At 37.4% G+C, this 16,639-nt stretch overlaps 3 protein-coding genes across 5 annotated transcripts; 1 reads left to right on the top strand and 2 right to left on the bottom strand.

The window, feature by feature from the left end:
* The first annotated feature begins 4,659 nt into the window (after window positions 1-4,659).
* Window positions 4,660-11,157, top strand: LOC137733532 (mitogen-activated protein kinase kinase kinase YODA-like). Of its 2 annotated transcripts, XR_015964235.1 has the most exons (13): window positions 4,660-4,926; window positions 5,624-6,330; window positions 6,466-7,203; window positions 7,565-7,652; window positions 7,750-7,812; window positions 8,089-8,249; window positions 8,359-8,434; window positions 8,524-8,583; window positions 8,674-8,781; window positions 8,939-9,178; window positions 9,564-9,655; window positions 9,860-10,601; window positions 10,690-11,157. XR_015964235.1 is itself a non-coding variant. In XM_068472675.2 (12 exons), the coding sequence occupies exons 2-12, from the start codon at window positions 5,762-5,764 to the stop codon at window positions 10,377-10,379; spliced, it is 2,715 nt and encodes a 904-aa protein (XP_068328776.1). In that variant the 5' UTR covers window positions 4,660-4,926; window positions 5,624-5,761; the 3' UTR covers window positions 10,380-11,157. The 2 variants fall into 2 exon arrangements, 1 of the variants encoding a protein (XP_068328776.1); XM_068472675.2 differs by having other exon boundaries at window positions 9,860-11,157.
* Window positions 11,158-11,245: 88 nt separating this feature from the next.
* Window positions 11,246-13,754, bottom strand: LOC137733533 (short-chain dehydrogenase TIC 32, chloroplastic). Of its 2 annotated transcripts, none has more exons than XM_068472676.2 (8): window positions 13,549-13,754; window positions 13,193-13,424; window positions 13,024-13,103; window positions 12,552-12,705; window positions 12,318-12,396; window positions 12,059-12,143; window positions 11,790-11,836; window positions 11,246-11,660 (listed from the first exon to the last, which is right to left on the bottom strand). In XM_068472676.2, the coding sequence occupies exons 1-8, from the start codon at window positions 13,652-13,654 to the stop codon at window positions 11,481-11,483; spliced, it is 963 nt and encodes a 320-aa protein (XP_068328777.1). In that variant the 5' UTR covers window positions 13,655-13,754; the 3' UTR covers window positions 11,246-11,480. The 2 variants fall into 2 exon arrangements, with proteins under 2 accessions (XP_068328777.1, XP_068328779.1); XM_068472678.2 differs by having other exon boundaries at window positions 11,246-11,670; window positions 13,549-13,744.
* A 569-nt stretch (window positions 13,755-14,323) lies between these two features.
* On the bottom strand, window positions 14,324-15,742 carry LOC148696024 (short-chain dehydrogenase TIC 32, chloroplastic-like). The gene is made up of 5 exons (XM_088697457.1): window positions 15,670-15,742; window positions 15,516-15,528; window positions 15,114-15,214; window positions 14,849-14,895; window positions 14,324-14,714 (listed from the first exon to the last, which is right to left on the bottom strand). Exons 1-5 carry the CDS (start codon window positions 15,740-15,742, stop codon window positions 14,556-14,558), a joined length of 393 nt encoding a protein of 130 aa, XP_088553583.1. The 3' UTR covers window positions 14,324-14,555.
* Between the last annotated feature and the right edge of the window lie 897 nt (window positions 15,743-16,639).

The following is a 16,639-nucleotide window of genomic DNA, read 5'->3' as shown; positions in this document are numbered from 1 at the left end:
TTTGTCATGTAATATTATTTATTTAATAATTTCAGCTGCTTATTAATCAACTTCTACTTACAATTCTTATAAAATCACGCCTATCTATATTATAACACATAAATTTATAAAATTATGTGAAAACATGATCATCGTACATTCCTACTTGGCCCCAACATAAAGCAAAGCCAAATCATTACAAAAGAAAAGGATTGTGGGAGCACGATACGTGCGATCCGTGGCCCCACAAATTTTAGCGTGAAATAGCTTTGGTGCATCTCCCCTTGTTTGCAGGTTGGCCATCTTTCATCTCCCAACACCAAACTCTTGCCTTACGTTTAGCAAAATATTGGCACAAAATACACAAGAAACAGAATTTTCCTCCAATGAAAATCAATTTTAAGATAATTAACGAGAACAGGTTAAGTTAGCAAGGATGATTTTTTTCACTAATTAAGGCCTAAGTTCGAGTTCCGTTGCCAGAAATCTCTCTTATGGGCGATTTGTTAAAAAAAAAATAATAATAAAATAAAAAGAAGAAGAAGAAGAAGAAGAAGAAGAAGAAAAAGGTTAAATGTAAGTTTTCAAAGATGCTTGTAATAAGGTGATCTCCAAGCGAATGAGGGTCAAAAGGCTCCCTTTAGCCCTATATTCCTATAGCCCTACAATAAATTATATTTTAATGAACAGAGCGAGAGCATATTTTATACCATCTCCAACCGAGGATGCCTAGGCCAAATATTGCCTTTTGACAAAAAAATCATCTCCAACCGAGGGGGCCAAAGGGCCATAGGCCAAATATAATTTATTATTTTAATTAAATTAATATGGTTAGTTAAATTAAACTACTATATTAAAATAAGATTTTCGAACATATTTTGAGTGTCACTTGTCGCCAAATGAATAAGACTCTGGATTTCTTATCTTTATATAATCTCAATAATTTTTTGTATAGGATTTCGAGTTACACGTGTCACTAACGTGAGTAACTCCAAATTTCTTATCTTTATGTAATCTCAATAATTTTTTGGATATGATTCCAAGTGACACGTGTCGCTAAAGCAAGTAACTCTCCATATTTTTTATCTTTATGTAATCTTAATAATTTTTTGGATTGGATTTCGAGTGCCACGTGTCGAGATGTAATTAGTTGTGCACAATTTAGATATGATTCTTATTTACGTGGCACTTCTTAGTTCTTATCTTCAGCTTTCAATGTTGTAGGAATGATGTAGGTATTTATACGGAAAAAAATTAAAATTTTTTTTTTAAAATTTGTCTTAAAAAAAATTCAAATTACAACGGTAACTTGACGGCAACATGACGTTAGCTAGTCGTTGTTAGTTGGCGTCAGGTTGACACCAGGTAGCCGTTAGCATTCAAATGGGCTGAGTTTGAGGGTTGACAAAATGTCAAGCTTGACATTCTGGTGCTGGAGAGTTGACTGGCTGGCTAGAAATGGCCAACCCGTTGGCCTGATTTGAGGGTTTGGACTCGATGGGGCCCACAAGTCCTTTGACCTAGCCCTCGGTTGGAGATGATTTTCGTGTCATTTCGAGCAATTTTTAGCCCTATAACCTTTTAATCGGGTTGGTTGGAGGTGGCCTAATGCTTTGACTCTGAGATGAGGGAGCGTCCCCTGCCCCTAAGCTTTTAAATACCAAATAAAATCAATTCTAATTCCTAAGAAATTAATTTAGTATTTATTTTCCATAATAATATTATATTAATTCCTTAATTTCTGTACCATGTTTTCGGTGAATAAGACTCCCATAGTGCGACATATGCGACCGGATCTTTCCACCTCAAACTGTGACTGAAAATGCAGTGTGAAAACAAAAACAAAACGTCATATATTCATCCTAAGATTATCACGAATTAAGAAAACAAACAAACAAGGAGACGGCCCTCATGTATCTCGTGTACGAAGTCACCGACGGCGCAAGATTCACAAACTTTCACAATCACAATTTGAAGTTTGAAAATTTTGGAGTGTTTTTGTATCGTATGCGGCCTCAACTCAAAAAGCAGAGAGTGCATCTCCACATGACATGTCCAGTGAAAACTTGCATACAACCAATACATAATCTAAGTAGCATGATTTTTCTAATAAATGCTAGTTGCGTATTTAAACAGTGAACCATCTGTTAAATAAAAACTCACTTGATACGTCTTATTTGCATGGAGAAGTATTGATCTCTTTACATGAGGAGAGATTTTACTGCATGCTCGTAAGGGACCACTACACGCTTGCACACAAACCATCGTCTGCACAACGACGAGAAGTGTATGAAACTCAAGGAGACCACCACAAACATCCAGTCGTTGATGGCGACGGTGGAGCGCCGATGGTTTTTTTACATGCTCAAAATTTTATTTGGGTAACAACTGGTAGCGAGTTAGCGTTATCCACCTCTTTCGAGTTCAAATAGGGTATGTGGAATTTCACCCTATCCGTGACCACAGTCAAAGAGACTCACTAACTCACAACATCGAATCTGCAGCCTCTCACTTATTTTTTGTTTATTGGGGGACCCCCACATGCTCGAAATTCCATTTTAATTAGATATTCAGAAAAAAATATTAATATGAAATTTAAAATATGAGTCACTATTTCTACCTTTTTGCTGGCACAAAAATGGTTAAAACGGCTTCATCGTTTCTTTCCTTTTCTTTTAATAGGGTAAAAACTATTTGACTTTCTGTAGCAAACAAAAAAGAAAAACTAATATTTAAAAACTCAATATATACTTTGATGGGTACTAAATTTTGTGAAGAAGAGGCACATTACCATTTACTACCAAAATTCTCCTATATTACGGTGCATCTTACGTGTCATAATTTTTTGCTTTAGATCTTCGTCATAAATTCTTGATCAATGATTTAACAGATAATATTCTCAGTGTATTGAATACCACATATCATACTCAAAATACCCTCACGTACCTCTTTTTATAATAATTTTTCAGAGTACCAATAATAACTCCCTTAATGATCTTATCCTAGAATGAATCAAAGATCATTATGTAAATATTATGCCACGTTTACGTAAAGGTAATCGGAATAAAAAAAACAGAATTGAATTCTGAATACAGGATACTTCAATGTTTATTGATTGGAGAATAGCAAAAATAGTGGGACCCACACAGATTTTTAGAGGAGGGATTGGATTCCCCATCAATGAATAGGATGGTTCAATTCATTTTGTTCTGATTGCACATATTAAGAAGTGTTAATATTTGGTTCCAACAAAATGATGGTATGATATGATGACAAACCCTAGCTCATTTGTTCTGCTGCCATTATGCCATACCCAAACAATGACTTCAATCAGTAGACACCAACAAACAAAAAGTTTGTACAAAACAAAATCACCATTTAACAAAATCTATTAACATTGTGTAATTTAAACTCACATACCGCCTGTATCATGTCTATTAGATTGATCAAGTTGTCTTTATATTTTTTTTTTTTTTGCTTTATGAGTATTTTTGGTTTGAAAAGCTTTCTGATTTAAATTCAATATACCATTTTTGAAATTTGTGTTGATAATGAATCTTACATTGATAGAATGAGAGACCTTACTTATAAGTAGTTGAGTTACTCCTCATATTGCCAATTGATTTTATAATGAAATTCTATATTCTTTATGGTACTAGAGCCAGGTTGTACTGCTTGTGAAGCTTAACAGCTACACGTATTCCACGTCACCCGATTTGTGTTGTCCACGTGTTTAGCTAGACTACTCCCCATATTGTCTATTAGTTTTATGATGAACCTCCAGCTTCTTCAGTTTATACATGTTCTTAACGTTTTAATAAAATCATTGTCATCTCATTTAAAAAAAAAACAAACATTATGTATTTCACTAAGGTTAGTTGATCTTATTACTAGTAAGTTTGTAACATGCTAATTTGAATTAGATGGCATAAGTATGCTTTATGATGAATAAAAAAAGGGAAGATACGGCACTACTTTATAAATAAAAGTTGGGTATCAATCAAGTTGTCTGTTCTTTGTTTCTTAGGCAAATATAATCAAGTTGTCCCCAGACTACTCAATTTACCTTTTCTACAATATTTTCATAAAACATACAAATGTTTTAGAATTTTATAGCGATAATCGCATAATGTCTAGTAATTTTAATTCACGTATTATAATATGAGTATAAAAAGTATGATATCATATAAAACAACTTATGATTTTATGATATAATTCATTAAAAATATGAATAATATAACGTGATGACTTGACGGTCATACTAATAATCACCATTGCCACATTTTTTTTATTAAAATAATTAGTGGATATAGGAAATTATGCCTTTGAGCAATTACAATGGTCTTTAGAGGGGTAAATAAGATTCGGTCAAAAGTACATGTATTATAGCTAACAATATGCTAAAAATTAATTAAAAGTAATGTTTTTTCATCAATTAGTTATAGCAAAATAGATAGACGTTCGTAATATTTTTATTGGTTTCGATCATTTATTTTATACTACAAATAAATAAAATTTTACATAAAAAATCTGTATATAATAATTTATAATACGAATAAGTCCGATAATAAACAAAAATTTCGTAAAATGATGGTAAGATATCGAGAAAAAGAGTTACTTTCATCACCAATTCGTATTTTAAAAGTAAAATATAAAAATGAAAACTCAGCAGCTCCAGACAACTTATTAATGTCTTTTGAGCTCAGAATAGAATACTCTCTCTCTCTCTCTCTCTAAAAGCCACGATTCTCTTCTTCCTTTCAATTGAAACAACCTACATCAAATTCCTCATAATCCAATCCGCTTTACGTCCTTCATTTCCAGGGATTTTGTTCCTCCGAGCTATTTCACTGTGCAATCAGAATTCAGCCCATCAAATTATCGTCGAGATTCGTGCCAGATTCCAAGTGGGTTCAGCTCGGATTTTGCAGCTCCTGAAAATTTACAGTGAGTATCGTTTTGTCTGTTATCCAAGTTTAGTAAATTACTGATTTTTTGAGTTAATTTAGTTGTCTGTGGATTCTGTGTGAGTGTTTAAGTTTGCAAGTAGATCTGTGTTGCGAGCTTGTGGCAGTGAGCAATTTGGGATCGAAACTTTTTGTTTGGTTCCCGAGAAAATTGGAGAAAGCAAATTGAAAGGGAAAATTTGAACGTTGTTGTTACCGTTATTTTTGGTTCTTGGGTATTGAAAATTGGAGGCAATACGTCCGTTGTGCTCGTTGAAATCAGAGTCTTTTTGTTGTTTTACATGACCCAACTTATCAAGGTTTGGATTTGAAATTATGGGGTTCGTTTGCAATTTGCTGCTTTTCTCAGGAACCAAACAAAGATTAAGGCTTGGGGATTGGAAAGAAGTGGGTGTGAGCTAATTTAACTTAGTGCATGGATATTATATTGCACTCTAAATTTCAATGATCCACATTTGTTGAGTTCACTAAGTGTCGTTTGAAGCCGGGTTTGGGAGTACAGCACGAGTATTTGATATAGTCAAACTCCTGTGATCTACCGAATTTTAGACCTCAAGATTTAGGTGCTAGTGGACTTTACTTAATTTTGGTTGTTTTTGTAGCATAGCTTTTGGTCTATTAACTAACATAGAGATCCTTTAAATAGAGTTACTGACAGGCGGCCTTTATCCCTGCAGATTTTGATAATGTGCTGAATTAATTGTGAACTCGTGTAACGGATTGGTAACCCATGTAATGGTGTTATACAATTGACTTATAATGCTAGAAAATGAACTTCCTTTAAAGCACTTTCCCTTGGATTTTAAAAACCTTGTATGAGAAATATGCCTTCATGGTGGGGGAAGTCGTCGTCCAAAGAAGCAAAGAAGAAGGCAGGAAAGGAAAGTTTCATTGACTCTTTACATCGGAAATTTAAGTTTTCTTCAGAAAGTAGAGTGAATAGTAGATCAGGAGGATCTCGGAGAAATTGCAATGACACAATTTCGGAAAAGGGATGTCAATCCCCTGTAGAATCAAGATCTCCTTCGCCCTCAAAAAATGTTGCCAGATGTCAAAGTTTTGCTGAAAGGACTAATGCTCAACCACTTCCACTTCCTGGTCTACATCCTGCTCATGTTGCTCGTACAAATTCTGGAATTAGTATATCAACAAAACCGAGATCAGAAAAAGGCTCTAAGCCATTATCGTTTCTACCTCTCCCGAGACCTGCATGCATCGGAAGTAGGTCAAATCATACAGACGTAGATGGAGACATGGTCACTGATTCAGTCTCTAGTGAGAGCTCTGTTGATAGTGACGATCCAGCTGACTCATCATGCCATCGTAGCCCTCAGGCAACTGACTTTGACAATGGTCCTAGAACGGCTGCTGGCAGCCCTTGCAGGTGAGCTTTCATTTATTGCACATGCCATTATGCTACTAGTATGCATGTTTTTTTAATATGCATGATTGTGCATGATTTATTTGTAATTCTTTTAGCTTGTTCATCCCTGACATTTTTTCTGCAATTTTTATGAAGTGTGATGCTCAAGGATCAGTCATCCACTGTTGCTCCAGTACTCTCAAGAGAGCCTAAAAAATCAGCTAACATTTCTTTCAGTAATCACGTTTCTCCTACATCGCCTAAACGGAGACTTTTAGGCAGCCATGTGCCAAACCTACAGGTTCCTTATAATGGAGCTTTGTGCAGTGCTCCCGACAGCTCATTGTCAAGTCCTTCTAGAAGCCCAATGAGAGCATTTGGCACTGAGCAAGTCGTGAACTCTGCTTTCTGGGCTGCAAAAACTTATACAGATGTCACTCTACTTGGATCTGGCCACTGCTCCAGTCCAGGTTCGGGTCACAATTCTGGGCATAATTCAATGGGAGGGGATATGTCTGGACCGCTGTTTTGGCAACAAAGCAGGGGTAGCCCTGAGTATTCTCCAGTACCTAGTCCCAGAATGACAAGCCCAGGCCCAGGCTCAAGAATTCAGAGTGGTGCTGTTACGCCTATTGACCCTAGAGCAGGAGGGACTCCCAATGAGACACAGACAAGCTGGGCTGATGATGGGAAACAACAAAGTCACCGTTTACCTCTTCCCCCGACAATTACAATTGCTTCCCCTTTTTCTCATTCAAATTCAGCAGCAACATCTCCTTCTGTGCCACGAAGTCCGGGAAGGGCAGAGAACCCATCAAGCCCTGGTTCACGCTGGAAAAAGGGAAAGCTGCTGGGTAGAGGGACTTTTGGACATGTTTATGTTGGTTTTAATAGGTAGATACGCAAATACATTTCTTTTCTCTCTCTCTCTCTCTCTCACACACACACACACACACACACACTCTCTCTCTCTCTCCCCCCCACACACACAACTAAGCAATCATTTATCTAAGTACTTAGCCATTAATACTCTAAAGGATATAAAATTCTGGGAGCAAATGCTAATGGAACGTTCTAATGATATTTGCTTGATGATTTGGCCAAGTGTAGTAAAAAAAAATATCCATTTTATCTCAATAAATTAGTTTTTCTCATAGGTTGCTTGTGTGTGAAATTTATGCCAATCTGATTTCTCATAGGTTGCTTTTGTGTGAAATTTATGCCAATCTGATTTTTTATTACCAACTTTGTTCAGTGAAAGTGGTGAAATGTGTGCGATGAAGGAGGTCACATTATTTTCTGATGATGCAAAGTCAAAGGAAAGTGCCAAGCAATTAAACCAGGTATTTTGTTTTAGGTTTCAAGTTCCTTCCTTGGACAAAAGTTACATGCTTTCCTTCATTTATTTTATTTGACTCTTATGTTGCAACGTTTTGACAGGAAATTGCTTTATTGAGCCGTTTACGGCACCCAAATATTGTGCAATATTATGGGTCTGAATCAGTAAGTCCTTTGTCCATGATATATTATTTTTAGTACACATTTAAATATCGATCTTTCATTTGTCTTTTTTGTCAATATTACATTTCTTAGTTATGACTTATCAGTCTGAAGCTTAGTCTCTACACATTGAGAAGTTGTTAATTCACTGGCCTTTGGAGAAGCTAAGCATCGCACTCTAGATTGGACCCCATAGAATCACATTTTCTGCAAAATTAACTTTTATTTGAAGATTCAAGCAACCACTGTAATTGATGCTGATATTCATTCCTATGACAGGTTGGTGACCGGCTATATATATATTTGGAGTATGTATCTGGTGGCTCCATATATAAACTTCTCCAAGACTATGGGCAATTTGGAGAACTAGCAATTCGTAGTTATACTAAGCAAATTTTGTCGGGGCTGGCATATTTACATGCTAAAAACACTGTTCACAGGTGAAATTCATTATCTATTCTTGATCAAGTAATTTGAAGCATAAATTCAACCGTTGTAATATATTGATCGTGATGTAATTACTGAACATTAAGCATCTTTCATGTTCAGGGATATTAAAGGAGCAAATATACTTGTAGACCCAAATGGACGTGTCAAGTTGGCAGACTTTGGGATGGCCAAGCATGTAGGCACAGGCATACTTAATCTCGATATGATTAAAGGAGTTTGACATGATATTGCAAACCATAACCCACTATCTTGTGTGCTTTGCAGATCACCGGGCAGTCATGTCCGTTATCATTCAAGGGAAGCCCTTACTGGATGGCACCTGAGGTTAGATTGCTTCTACTTTTTTGATTTTTCTCATCAACGACATGCTTCTTGATGGGTTTACTTAGGTCTTCATTTTGGTTGCTTGCCCAGGTTATAAAGAACTCAAGCGGTGCCAACCTTGCTGTGGATATATGGAGTCTTGGGTGCACTGTTTTGGAAATGGCTACGACAAAACCACCTTGGAGCCAGTATGAAGGGGTAAGAATATATATCTACAAACAAATACTTTTGTACATTTATTTATTTATTGGATGTAGGGCTGGGGGTTATAAGAATTTGAATTTGAGATTGAGATCATAGCGGCTGTTCAAATATTCTTTACATTGTGTAATATTTTTCTTTTTGTGGTTAAAAGGTTGCTGCCATGTTTAAGATTGGGAATAGCAAAGAACTTCCAGTAATGCCAGATAGCCTCTTGGACGATGGAAAGGATTTCATAAGGCAGTGCTTACAGAGAAATCCACTACATCGTCCTACAGCTACCCAGCTTTTGGAGCATCCTTTTGTGAAATATGCTGCGCCTTTGGAAAGATCTATGTTGAGCCCTGAGCCTTTTGATCCACCCTCTGGGATTACAAATGGAGTGAAAGCACTGGTATGAATTCCATTTTTACCACAAATGTAAAATTGGTCTCTTACGGTATTGGTAGTTTTGTGATCATTTTTTCATTTATGTTTGAGCTTAGTGCATGCTATCAGGTTCTATATCTGTTATTTCGTAAATGTGTGCCAAGAACTCATGAGTTCACATTACAACCCAACCCAGTCCCAATATGTAGAGGGAATACAGATGTTGAAATCTTTGTGTTTTAGTGTCTCTATCCGTTGAGGGATTGAAAATCTTTCCTTGTGTTGTGTTTCATCAAGTATAAAAACATTTATGAATCCTTTATTGGACTCTGATGAAGCATAGTTATTTGCACGGGTCCTCTCTTCTCGCCTCTTATTTTCATCTGTTGTGTTTTATTGATCATTGTCAGGGTATTGGGCAAGGAAGGAATTTCTCCAACTTGGATTCAGATAGGCTTGCAATTCATTCATCTAGAGTTTCAAAAACTAATAACCATACCAGGTCTCTTTCTCTCTCTCTCTCTCTCTCTCTCTCACACACACACACACACACACACACACACACACACACACACACACACACACACACACACATATATATCCATCTATCTCTATGTTTCTCTCCGGTGATGTGTGACAACATCTGTGATGGTGCATACTACAACATTTTGATAATAAGATTTTGATCTTATTGCCTAAACTGCAGTGAGATCCATATTCCAAGGAACATATCATGCCCCGTCTCACCCATTGGAAGCCCTCTATTGCACTCAAGGTCACCACCACACCTAAATGGAAGAATGTCACCTTCACCTATATCTAGCCCACGTACTACTTCGGGCTCATCCACTCCTCTTACAGGTGGCAGTGGTGCCATTTCATTTATTCACATGAAACAGTCCATCAACTTGCAAGAGGGTTTTGGAGGAATTTCAAAGCCCTCGAATGGTCTCTATGGCAATGGTTCTTCATCCTATCATGATTCATGTCCTGACATGTTTCGAGGGAAGCAGCCAGGATCTCATATCTTCTCAGAACTGATACCCTGGGAAAATGATGTTCTGGGAAAGCGGTTTGTAAGGCATGCCCACGCAGAGCAGTATGATGGGCAATCAGTTTTAGCTGATCGGGTGTCTCGCCAACTCCTTAAGGATCGTGTTAAGATGAACCTGAAACTGGATTTAAGTCCCAACTCTCCTTTGCCGAACCGCACAAATGGTGTCTAACTTGTTTTGATGGAACCACCAATCAGTTCAAGCTCTCAAGTTAACCAGACCATTTTGGATATTCTGGATCAACCATCCATCATGCTGAAAGTATATTTTGTACAATAAAAACTCAAAAGTTGAAGAACTGCGGAATAAGGTTGAAGCTCCGGGAAGTTAGTGGCTGGAAACAGACAACTCTTTTGCATGGCATGGGCTTAGTCTTCAGGTTCATGACATCCGGTAAGCAAGGCCATGAGATGGAACTGATTCCGGAATTATGCATATCAAGCTCACATCCTGACAAATAACATACTCTTGTTGTACATAGATGCGGTTTTGACTTGTAGAACATTGAGTGCTTGACTGATTGGAGCTATGAAATATGCTTGATTTTGGCCGACGAGGATGGTTTCTGATGATCTGATCCATTGCAGTTCCTCTGGTAAGCAAGAAACTCAAGGCAGCAAGAAATGTATATTCTTTGAGATGTTCATATAGAAGGAAAAGAACAAGCTAAGAGGCAAATAGTATTTAGCTTTGGAACAATTTTTTGGGTCTGAAACTGCTGTACAGAAGATGGAGACTGCCGGGGGCCGGACTTGTTAACGAAATAGTCAGTCGGAGATTTTTGAAGCCTACACGTTCTGTTTTCTGCACCGATTTTTTGTGGGCTCATGTGTAACATTGTATAATGCTGTCTTGAACTACCTATTTTGTTGTATCATCGTCATCATGTATGTAGTGTACATCATCACTCAAGTGAAATGAAGAAATCTAACTGCATGGTTCTCTCTTATACCTCTTCAACTTCTCCCGTCTTTTCGGAACGAATGTCAAGTGAATTTGTTCACCTTGAAAGGATATTGTTCAAAACGACAAAAGTCTCGAGCAGAAAAGGAGTTTATTCACCTTGAAAGGATATTGTTCAACTTCTCATACACAAGCTACAACACTCTTGGAGTCTACTATTCAAACAACAAACAACAATCAAGGCTAATTCCACTAAGGGAGTTGGCTGTATGAATCTTAAAACGTCATTGCGCTTGATTTTGCACCTTGTCTTTTTAAGTCGTTAACACACTGTAAAATTTTCATCTTCCAAGGGGCACTCTCGTAAGTCTATATAGAGTTTTCGGAAGATTGTTTGGTCAAATCCATACTGAAATCCCATAGTTTCTTCGCCATCTCCATGTCTTGACCTTGCGGCCTTGGCTTGGATAGGTTACAGTCCGAAAAATATTCGCCGGTCACCCCCTTGACTTGTGGATGCAGTGCTACGTAGCACGTCGTTGCTGCTCCCTGTAATCGACTAAGTTAACAAACAACAATACATTCTACGTTTAAACGAATACTTGAAAATTCACATTTCAAATTACTCAAATTCGCTTGGTATTTTGTTTGCTCGAGGTTCAAGCAGATGTGAATTACCTGCTGAACATTTTTAAGCACAGCTCTACCAAGCACATTAACAAGCCCTGCATCAAACCAGAAAACCAAAAGTCTGATTATCCGAAACTAAGCAAGTTGATAATGAATATGTAAATTTGAGATTTGTGGATTGATGTCAATTTTGGTTCGGTTTAAACTTTAAACATACCCTGAACACAAAGCCTCCTTGACAAGCGATAGTATGCAGTTTATATCGGAATTCTACATTTAAATAAGACTCACATAGTTGGTTAAGTGAAGTGATTTACCGTTGATAGCGCTGTTATAACGAAACAGATTGGTAACAATTCCACCAGGGTGAAGTGAGTTTGCAGTCATATCTGCTCCTTCTTCCTGTTGAACAATCACAAATAACAGAGTTCACTCAACACACCATGACTGCCATAAACACAAAGCAAGGTAATGTGTGTTTATCTCTAGATATAACAGTAGGGACGTATTGGACAGATGCAAGCATAGCGGGTATTTTGAGAATCATGATTCTGCTGATTTAACGTTGCTGATTACCTTTAAGTGTCTTGCAAGCTCATTAGTGTGCAAAATGTTAGCAAGCTTTGATTGGCCATATGCACGAAAGCTGCTGTACCTGCAGATAGGCAGAAGTACTGATATGGCATCAAAATCCAACTCCAAACTTACTTGTTGCATAAGCTCCATCCGTATTTAATCAAAATACTATATGACTCATGCGCTAACACGTATATAATACCCTGTAAACACTAAAAACTATCTCAATGTTACCCTTCTTGGTCGTTAATTTTATCAAAACGAATTCCTTCAGCATAAGAGTAGCGGTGAGCTTCTGAGGACACATTTATGATCCTCCCTTCTTTGCCGCTGTTGAGTGCTGTTTTCTTCATAGTATCCAACAAAAGATTTGTCAACAGAAAATGACCTGCAAAATCAGAAATATAACCAAATAGATGCAATCAATCCTCCCGAATCAAAGAAGTATGAAAGGTTAGCTGAGTTTATTGATGCATATGCCCCAACACCGAGAGATAAAAGGTCTAAAACTAGATTGGCTACAGACTAAACTAGAAGAAACATTCAGTCAATTAGAACAGCTTAACCAACAATACTTTTTAAACTGTCAATAGCGTTCTAGGATTCATACAGCCGACCCTACTTAGTACGATAAGGGTTGGCTGTTGTGGTTGTTGTTGTTTGTACTTTAAACTGTCAGTTTTACAGAGTAACAAATGCAACATACCAACGTGGTTTGTGGCGAACTGAAGTTCGATCTTGTCCTTCGAAAGCATGAAAGGGGTTCCCATAACTCCTGCATTGTTACTTACGAAAAGACAAGCTATTATTACCTGAGGTGGATTTTATGAACTAAGCCTCTTCAAGGACTTGTACCATTTCTGTCCATTTCTTACATTAAAATGTTAAGAGGAAGACCGGAGGAATTGAAATCCGATGCGAATTTCCTAACGGATGATAACGAACTGAGATCCAATTCCATGGCATCAACTTTGGCAGTGGGGATTGCCTTCACTATTTGTTCTCTTGCATCTTTACCGGCAGCCATGTTCCTCACTGCCATAACCACATGGGCGCCACGCAGTGCAAGAACGCGTGCGGTTTCGGTGCCAATACCACTCGATGTTCCTGCAACATCAATATGCAGAACCAAGGAGCATTTCCCCATAAGAATACGGAATAATAGTTGACGAAAGTATACCATCTGCATATGAAACCTAAAGAAAGAAGAAGCAAATGGAAATTCCCACACCTGTAACAATGGCGGTGAGACCAGTGGCATCAATCCCTTCAGTAACTTCTTCTGCTGTGGAAGATGATGAGAACCCAGATGGGCCTTTTCTTCTGAAGAACCACATCTTCTTCTGCTCTCTCACTCTCTCTCTCTGCACGCAAAGAGATGGGAAAGTGGTTTTTACTGAGTTTTGACGAGGTGTTTTCTTTTCTTTGCTTTGGTGGTGGGTGCCTCGCTGTCGCCTCTTTGGCCTATTATGTTTTTAGTGTCACAATTTTTTGATAAACTGATGTTATCCACACACATCTTTTTTATTTTATGCCATTTGGTTTTTTTTTTAATTTAATTAATCTGACGGTCGAATATTAAAAGAAATACATGACAAGTAAGAAAGGGTGTGTGATACACCACTCGTTAGATATACACAAAGTTTGAAAATGTCAATTTAATTACCACAACTATCCTCATCTTATTCTTAATTTGGTAAAGATTACCGTTGCTTCAAATTTAAGCACATTACAACATAGTGAAAGGATTGAAATGAATTTTGTTGTTCACGATTTGGCTTATTTTCGTTTATCTTGTAATTTGGATTTAAATCTTTTGGAACAAACTCCACTGTCTTGTACACTGTTGCTGGTTATTGACATAACTTGCTAAGATTGTTTGGCCTTGTGATATTTTCAATAGGTTGGACATCTATGTTTAACAACGGAATTTTGTTTGAAGATGAAATTTCTAAACTTGATACAAGATATCAAACGAAAAGCAATCTTGACTCAAAACGACAAGGTTACGAGCAGAAAAAAGGAGTTTATTCACTTTGAAAGGATATTGTTCAACTTCTAATTTATAAGTAACAGCATTCTTGGAGTCTATTATTCAAACAACAAACAACCACCGCTAAGCGTTATTCTTGTAAGGACAGTCCGTTGTATGAATCTTAGAACATGTTGACCCTAAAAACGACACAGCACAAAGGGCACTCCTTTAAGTATTTACACAGAGTTTAAGTTTTGAGAAGATCATTTAGTCAAATCCATGCTAAAATCCCATAGTTTCTTTGCCATCTCTACGTCTTGACCTTGTGGCCTTGGCTTGGATAGGTTACAGTCCGAGAAATATTCGCCGGTCACCCCCTTGACTTGTGGATGCAGTGCCACATAGCACGTCGTTGCTGCTCCCTGTAATCGACAAAGTTAATAAACAACACGACATTCTACGTTTAAACGACTATTTGGAAGTTCATCATATTTCGAATTATTCAAATTCGCTTGTTATGTTGTTTGCTCTAGAGGTTCAAGCAGATGGAACTTACCTGCTGAACATTTTTAAGCACAGCTCTACCAAGCACATGAACAAGCCCTGCATCAAACCAGAAAACCAAACGTCTGATTATCCGAAACTAAGCAAGTTGATAATGAATATGTAAATTTGAGATTTGTAGATTGACTTCGATTTTGGTTCGGTTTAAACTTTGAACACACACTGAATACAAACCTCCTCGACAAGCGATAGTACGCAGATTATATCGGAATACATTTAAATAAGACTCACATAGTTGGTTTAGTGAAGTGATTTACCGTTAATAATGCTGCCATAACGAAACAGATTGGTAACAATTGCACCAGGGTGAAGCGAGTTTGCAGTTATATCTGCTCCTTCTTCACTCAACACACCATGACTGCCATAAACATAAAACAAGGTAATGTGTGTTTATATCTACATGTAAAAGTACAGACGTATTGGACCAATGCACGCGAGCGGGTATTTTCAGAATCACGATTCTGCTGATTTAACGTTGCTGATTACCTTTAAGCGTCTTGCAAGTCATTAGCATGCAAAATGTTAGCAAGCTTTGATTGGCCATATGCACGAAAGCTGCTGTACCTGCAGATAGGATTAGACTCATATCAAACTCCCTCCATTCAGCATATGCTAAAACCAAGGAAACACACCGAAAACAAATATAATACACGACTAACTTGTGCAGGAGTACTGATATGACCAAAATCCAAGTCCAAACTTTCTTGCATAAGCTCCACCCGCTTTTAATCAAAATCCTATGTGTGACTCATGCGCTAACACGTATTTAATACTATCTAAATATCTAAAAACTAAGAATTATCTCAATGTTACCCTTCTTGGTCGTTAATTTTATCAAAACGAATTTCTTCAGGATACGGGTTGTGGTGAGCTTCTGAGGACACATTTACGATTCTCCCTTCTTAACCGCTTTTGCGTGCTGTTTTCAATAGAACTTTTACCGGAATATTTTTTCTTAATTGTATTGCTTCTTTAGAAATATAAATATATACAATCAGTGTTCAACTAGGAAACTAAATAAAGCTTATAAACAACCTACTTAATAAAGGACTCCTACTATTTACATTCCTTTTTTTTCCTAATATTGACTCATGACTAACACTCCCCCTCAAGTTGGTGCATAGATATCACACATGCCCAACTTGACAAGCGAGTCATCAAACTTTCGACTACATACTGCATGAGTTAGAACATCTGCAAGTTGCTCCTCCGAATTCACAAAAGGTATTGACACAATCTTCCTTTCAAGTTTCTCTTTAATAAAATGTCGATCAACTTCCACATGTTTTGTCCTATCATGTTGTACCGGATTATCAGCTATATTTCTTGCTGACTTATTATCATAGTATAGTCTCATGGTCTCCTTTGGCTTGAACCCAAGCCCCTGAGTTTTCGAAGCCAGAGAATCTCACAAATGCCGTGAGCCATCCCTCGATACTTAGCCTCAGCTGAGGATCTTGATACTACCTTCTGTTTTTTACTTCTCCATGTAACCAAATTTCCTCCTACAAAAGTAAAATATCCCGAAGTAGACGTCGGTCACCCACACTTCCTGCCCAATCAGCATCTGTGAACCCTTCAACCCTCAAATGTCCATGCTTCCGATATAAAACTCCTTTCCCAGGTGCAGACTTCAAATATGCTAAGATACGCATAACAGCAGACATATGATCTACACTCGGTGAATGCATAAATTGACTTACTACACTCACTGCATAAGTAATATCAGGACGTGTATGAGCCAAATAAATTAGTCTCCCTACAAGTCTCTGATATCTTCCCT

The sequence above is a fragment of the Pyrus communis genome, chromosome 7 (genome assembly GCF_041283825.1).
Source record: "Pyrus communis isolate YQ-2024b chromosome 7, ASM4128382v1, whole genome shotgun sequence".
Taxonomy (NCBI): domain Eukaryota; kingdom Viridiplantae; phylum Streptophyta; class Magnoliopsida; order Rosales; family Rosaceae; genus Pyrus; species Pyrus communis.
Note: the sequence above shows the minus strand (reverse complement) of the source record. Positions and strands in the feature narration are given on the sequence as shown.

Coding starts and splice junctions, on each gene's coding strand:
- LOC148696024 (XM_088697457.1), bottom strand. CDS start 15,742: ATGTGTCCTCAGAAGCTCACCACAACCCGTATCCTGAAGAAATTCGTT. Junction 14,896..15,113: donor TTATGGCAGCATTATTAACG/GTAAATCACTTC, acceptor GGTTTGATGCAG/GGCTTGTTCATGTGCTTGGT. Junction 14,715..14,848: donor TGCTTAAAAATGTTCAGCAG/GTAAGTTCCATC, acceptor TGTCGATTACAG/GGAGCAGCAACGACGTGCTA.
- LOC137733533 (XM_068472676.2), bottom strand. CDS start 13,654: ATGTGGTTCTTCAGAAGAAAAGGCCCATCTGGGTTCTCATCATCTTCC. Junction 13,104..13,192: donor CTTCCTCTTAACATTTTAAT/GTAAGAAATGGA, acceptor TCTTTTCGTAAG/TAACAATGCAGGAGTTATGG. Junction 12,397..12,551: donor AAAATTAACGACCAAGAAGG/GTAACATTGAGA, acceptor GCCTATCTGCAG/GTACAGCAGCTTTCGTGCAT.
- LOC137733532 (XM_068472675.2), top strand. CDS start 5,762: ATGAGAAATATGCCTTCATGGTGGGGGAAGTCGTCGTCCAAAGAAGCA. Junction 6,331..6,465: donor GCTGCTGGCAGCCCTTGCAG/GTGAGCTTTCAT, acceptor ATTTTTATGAAG/TGTGATGCTCAAGGATCAGT. Junction 8,250..8,358: donor GCTAAAAACACTGTTCACAG/GTGAAATTCATT, acceptor TTTCATGTTCAG/GGATATTAAAGGAGCAAATA.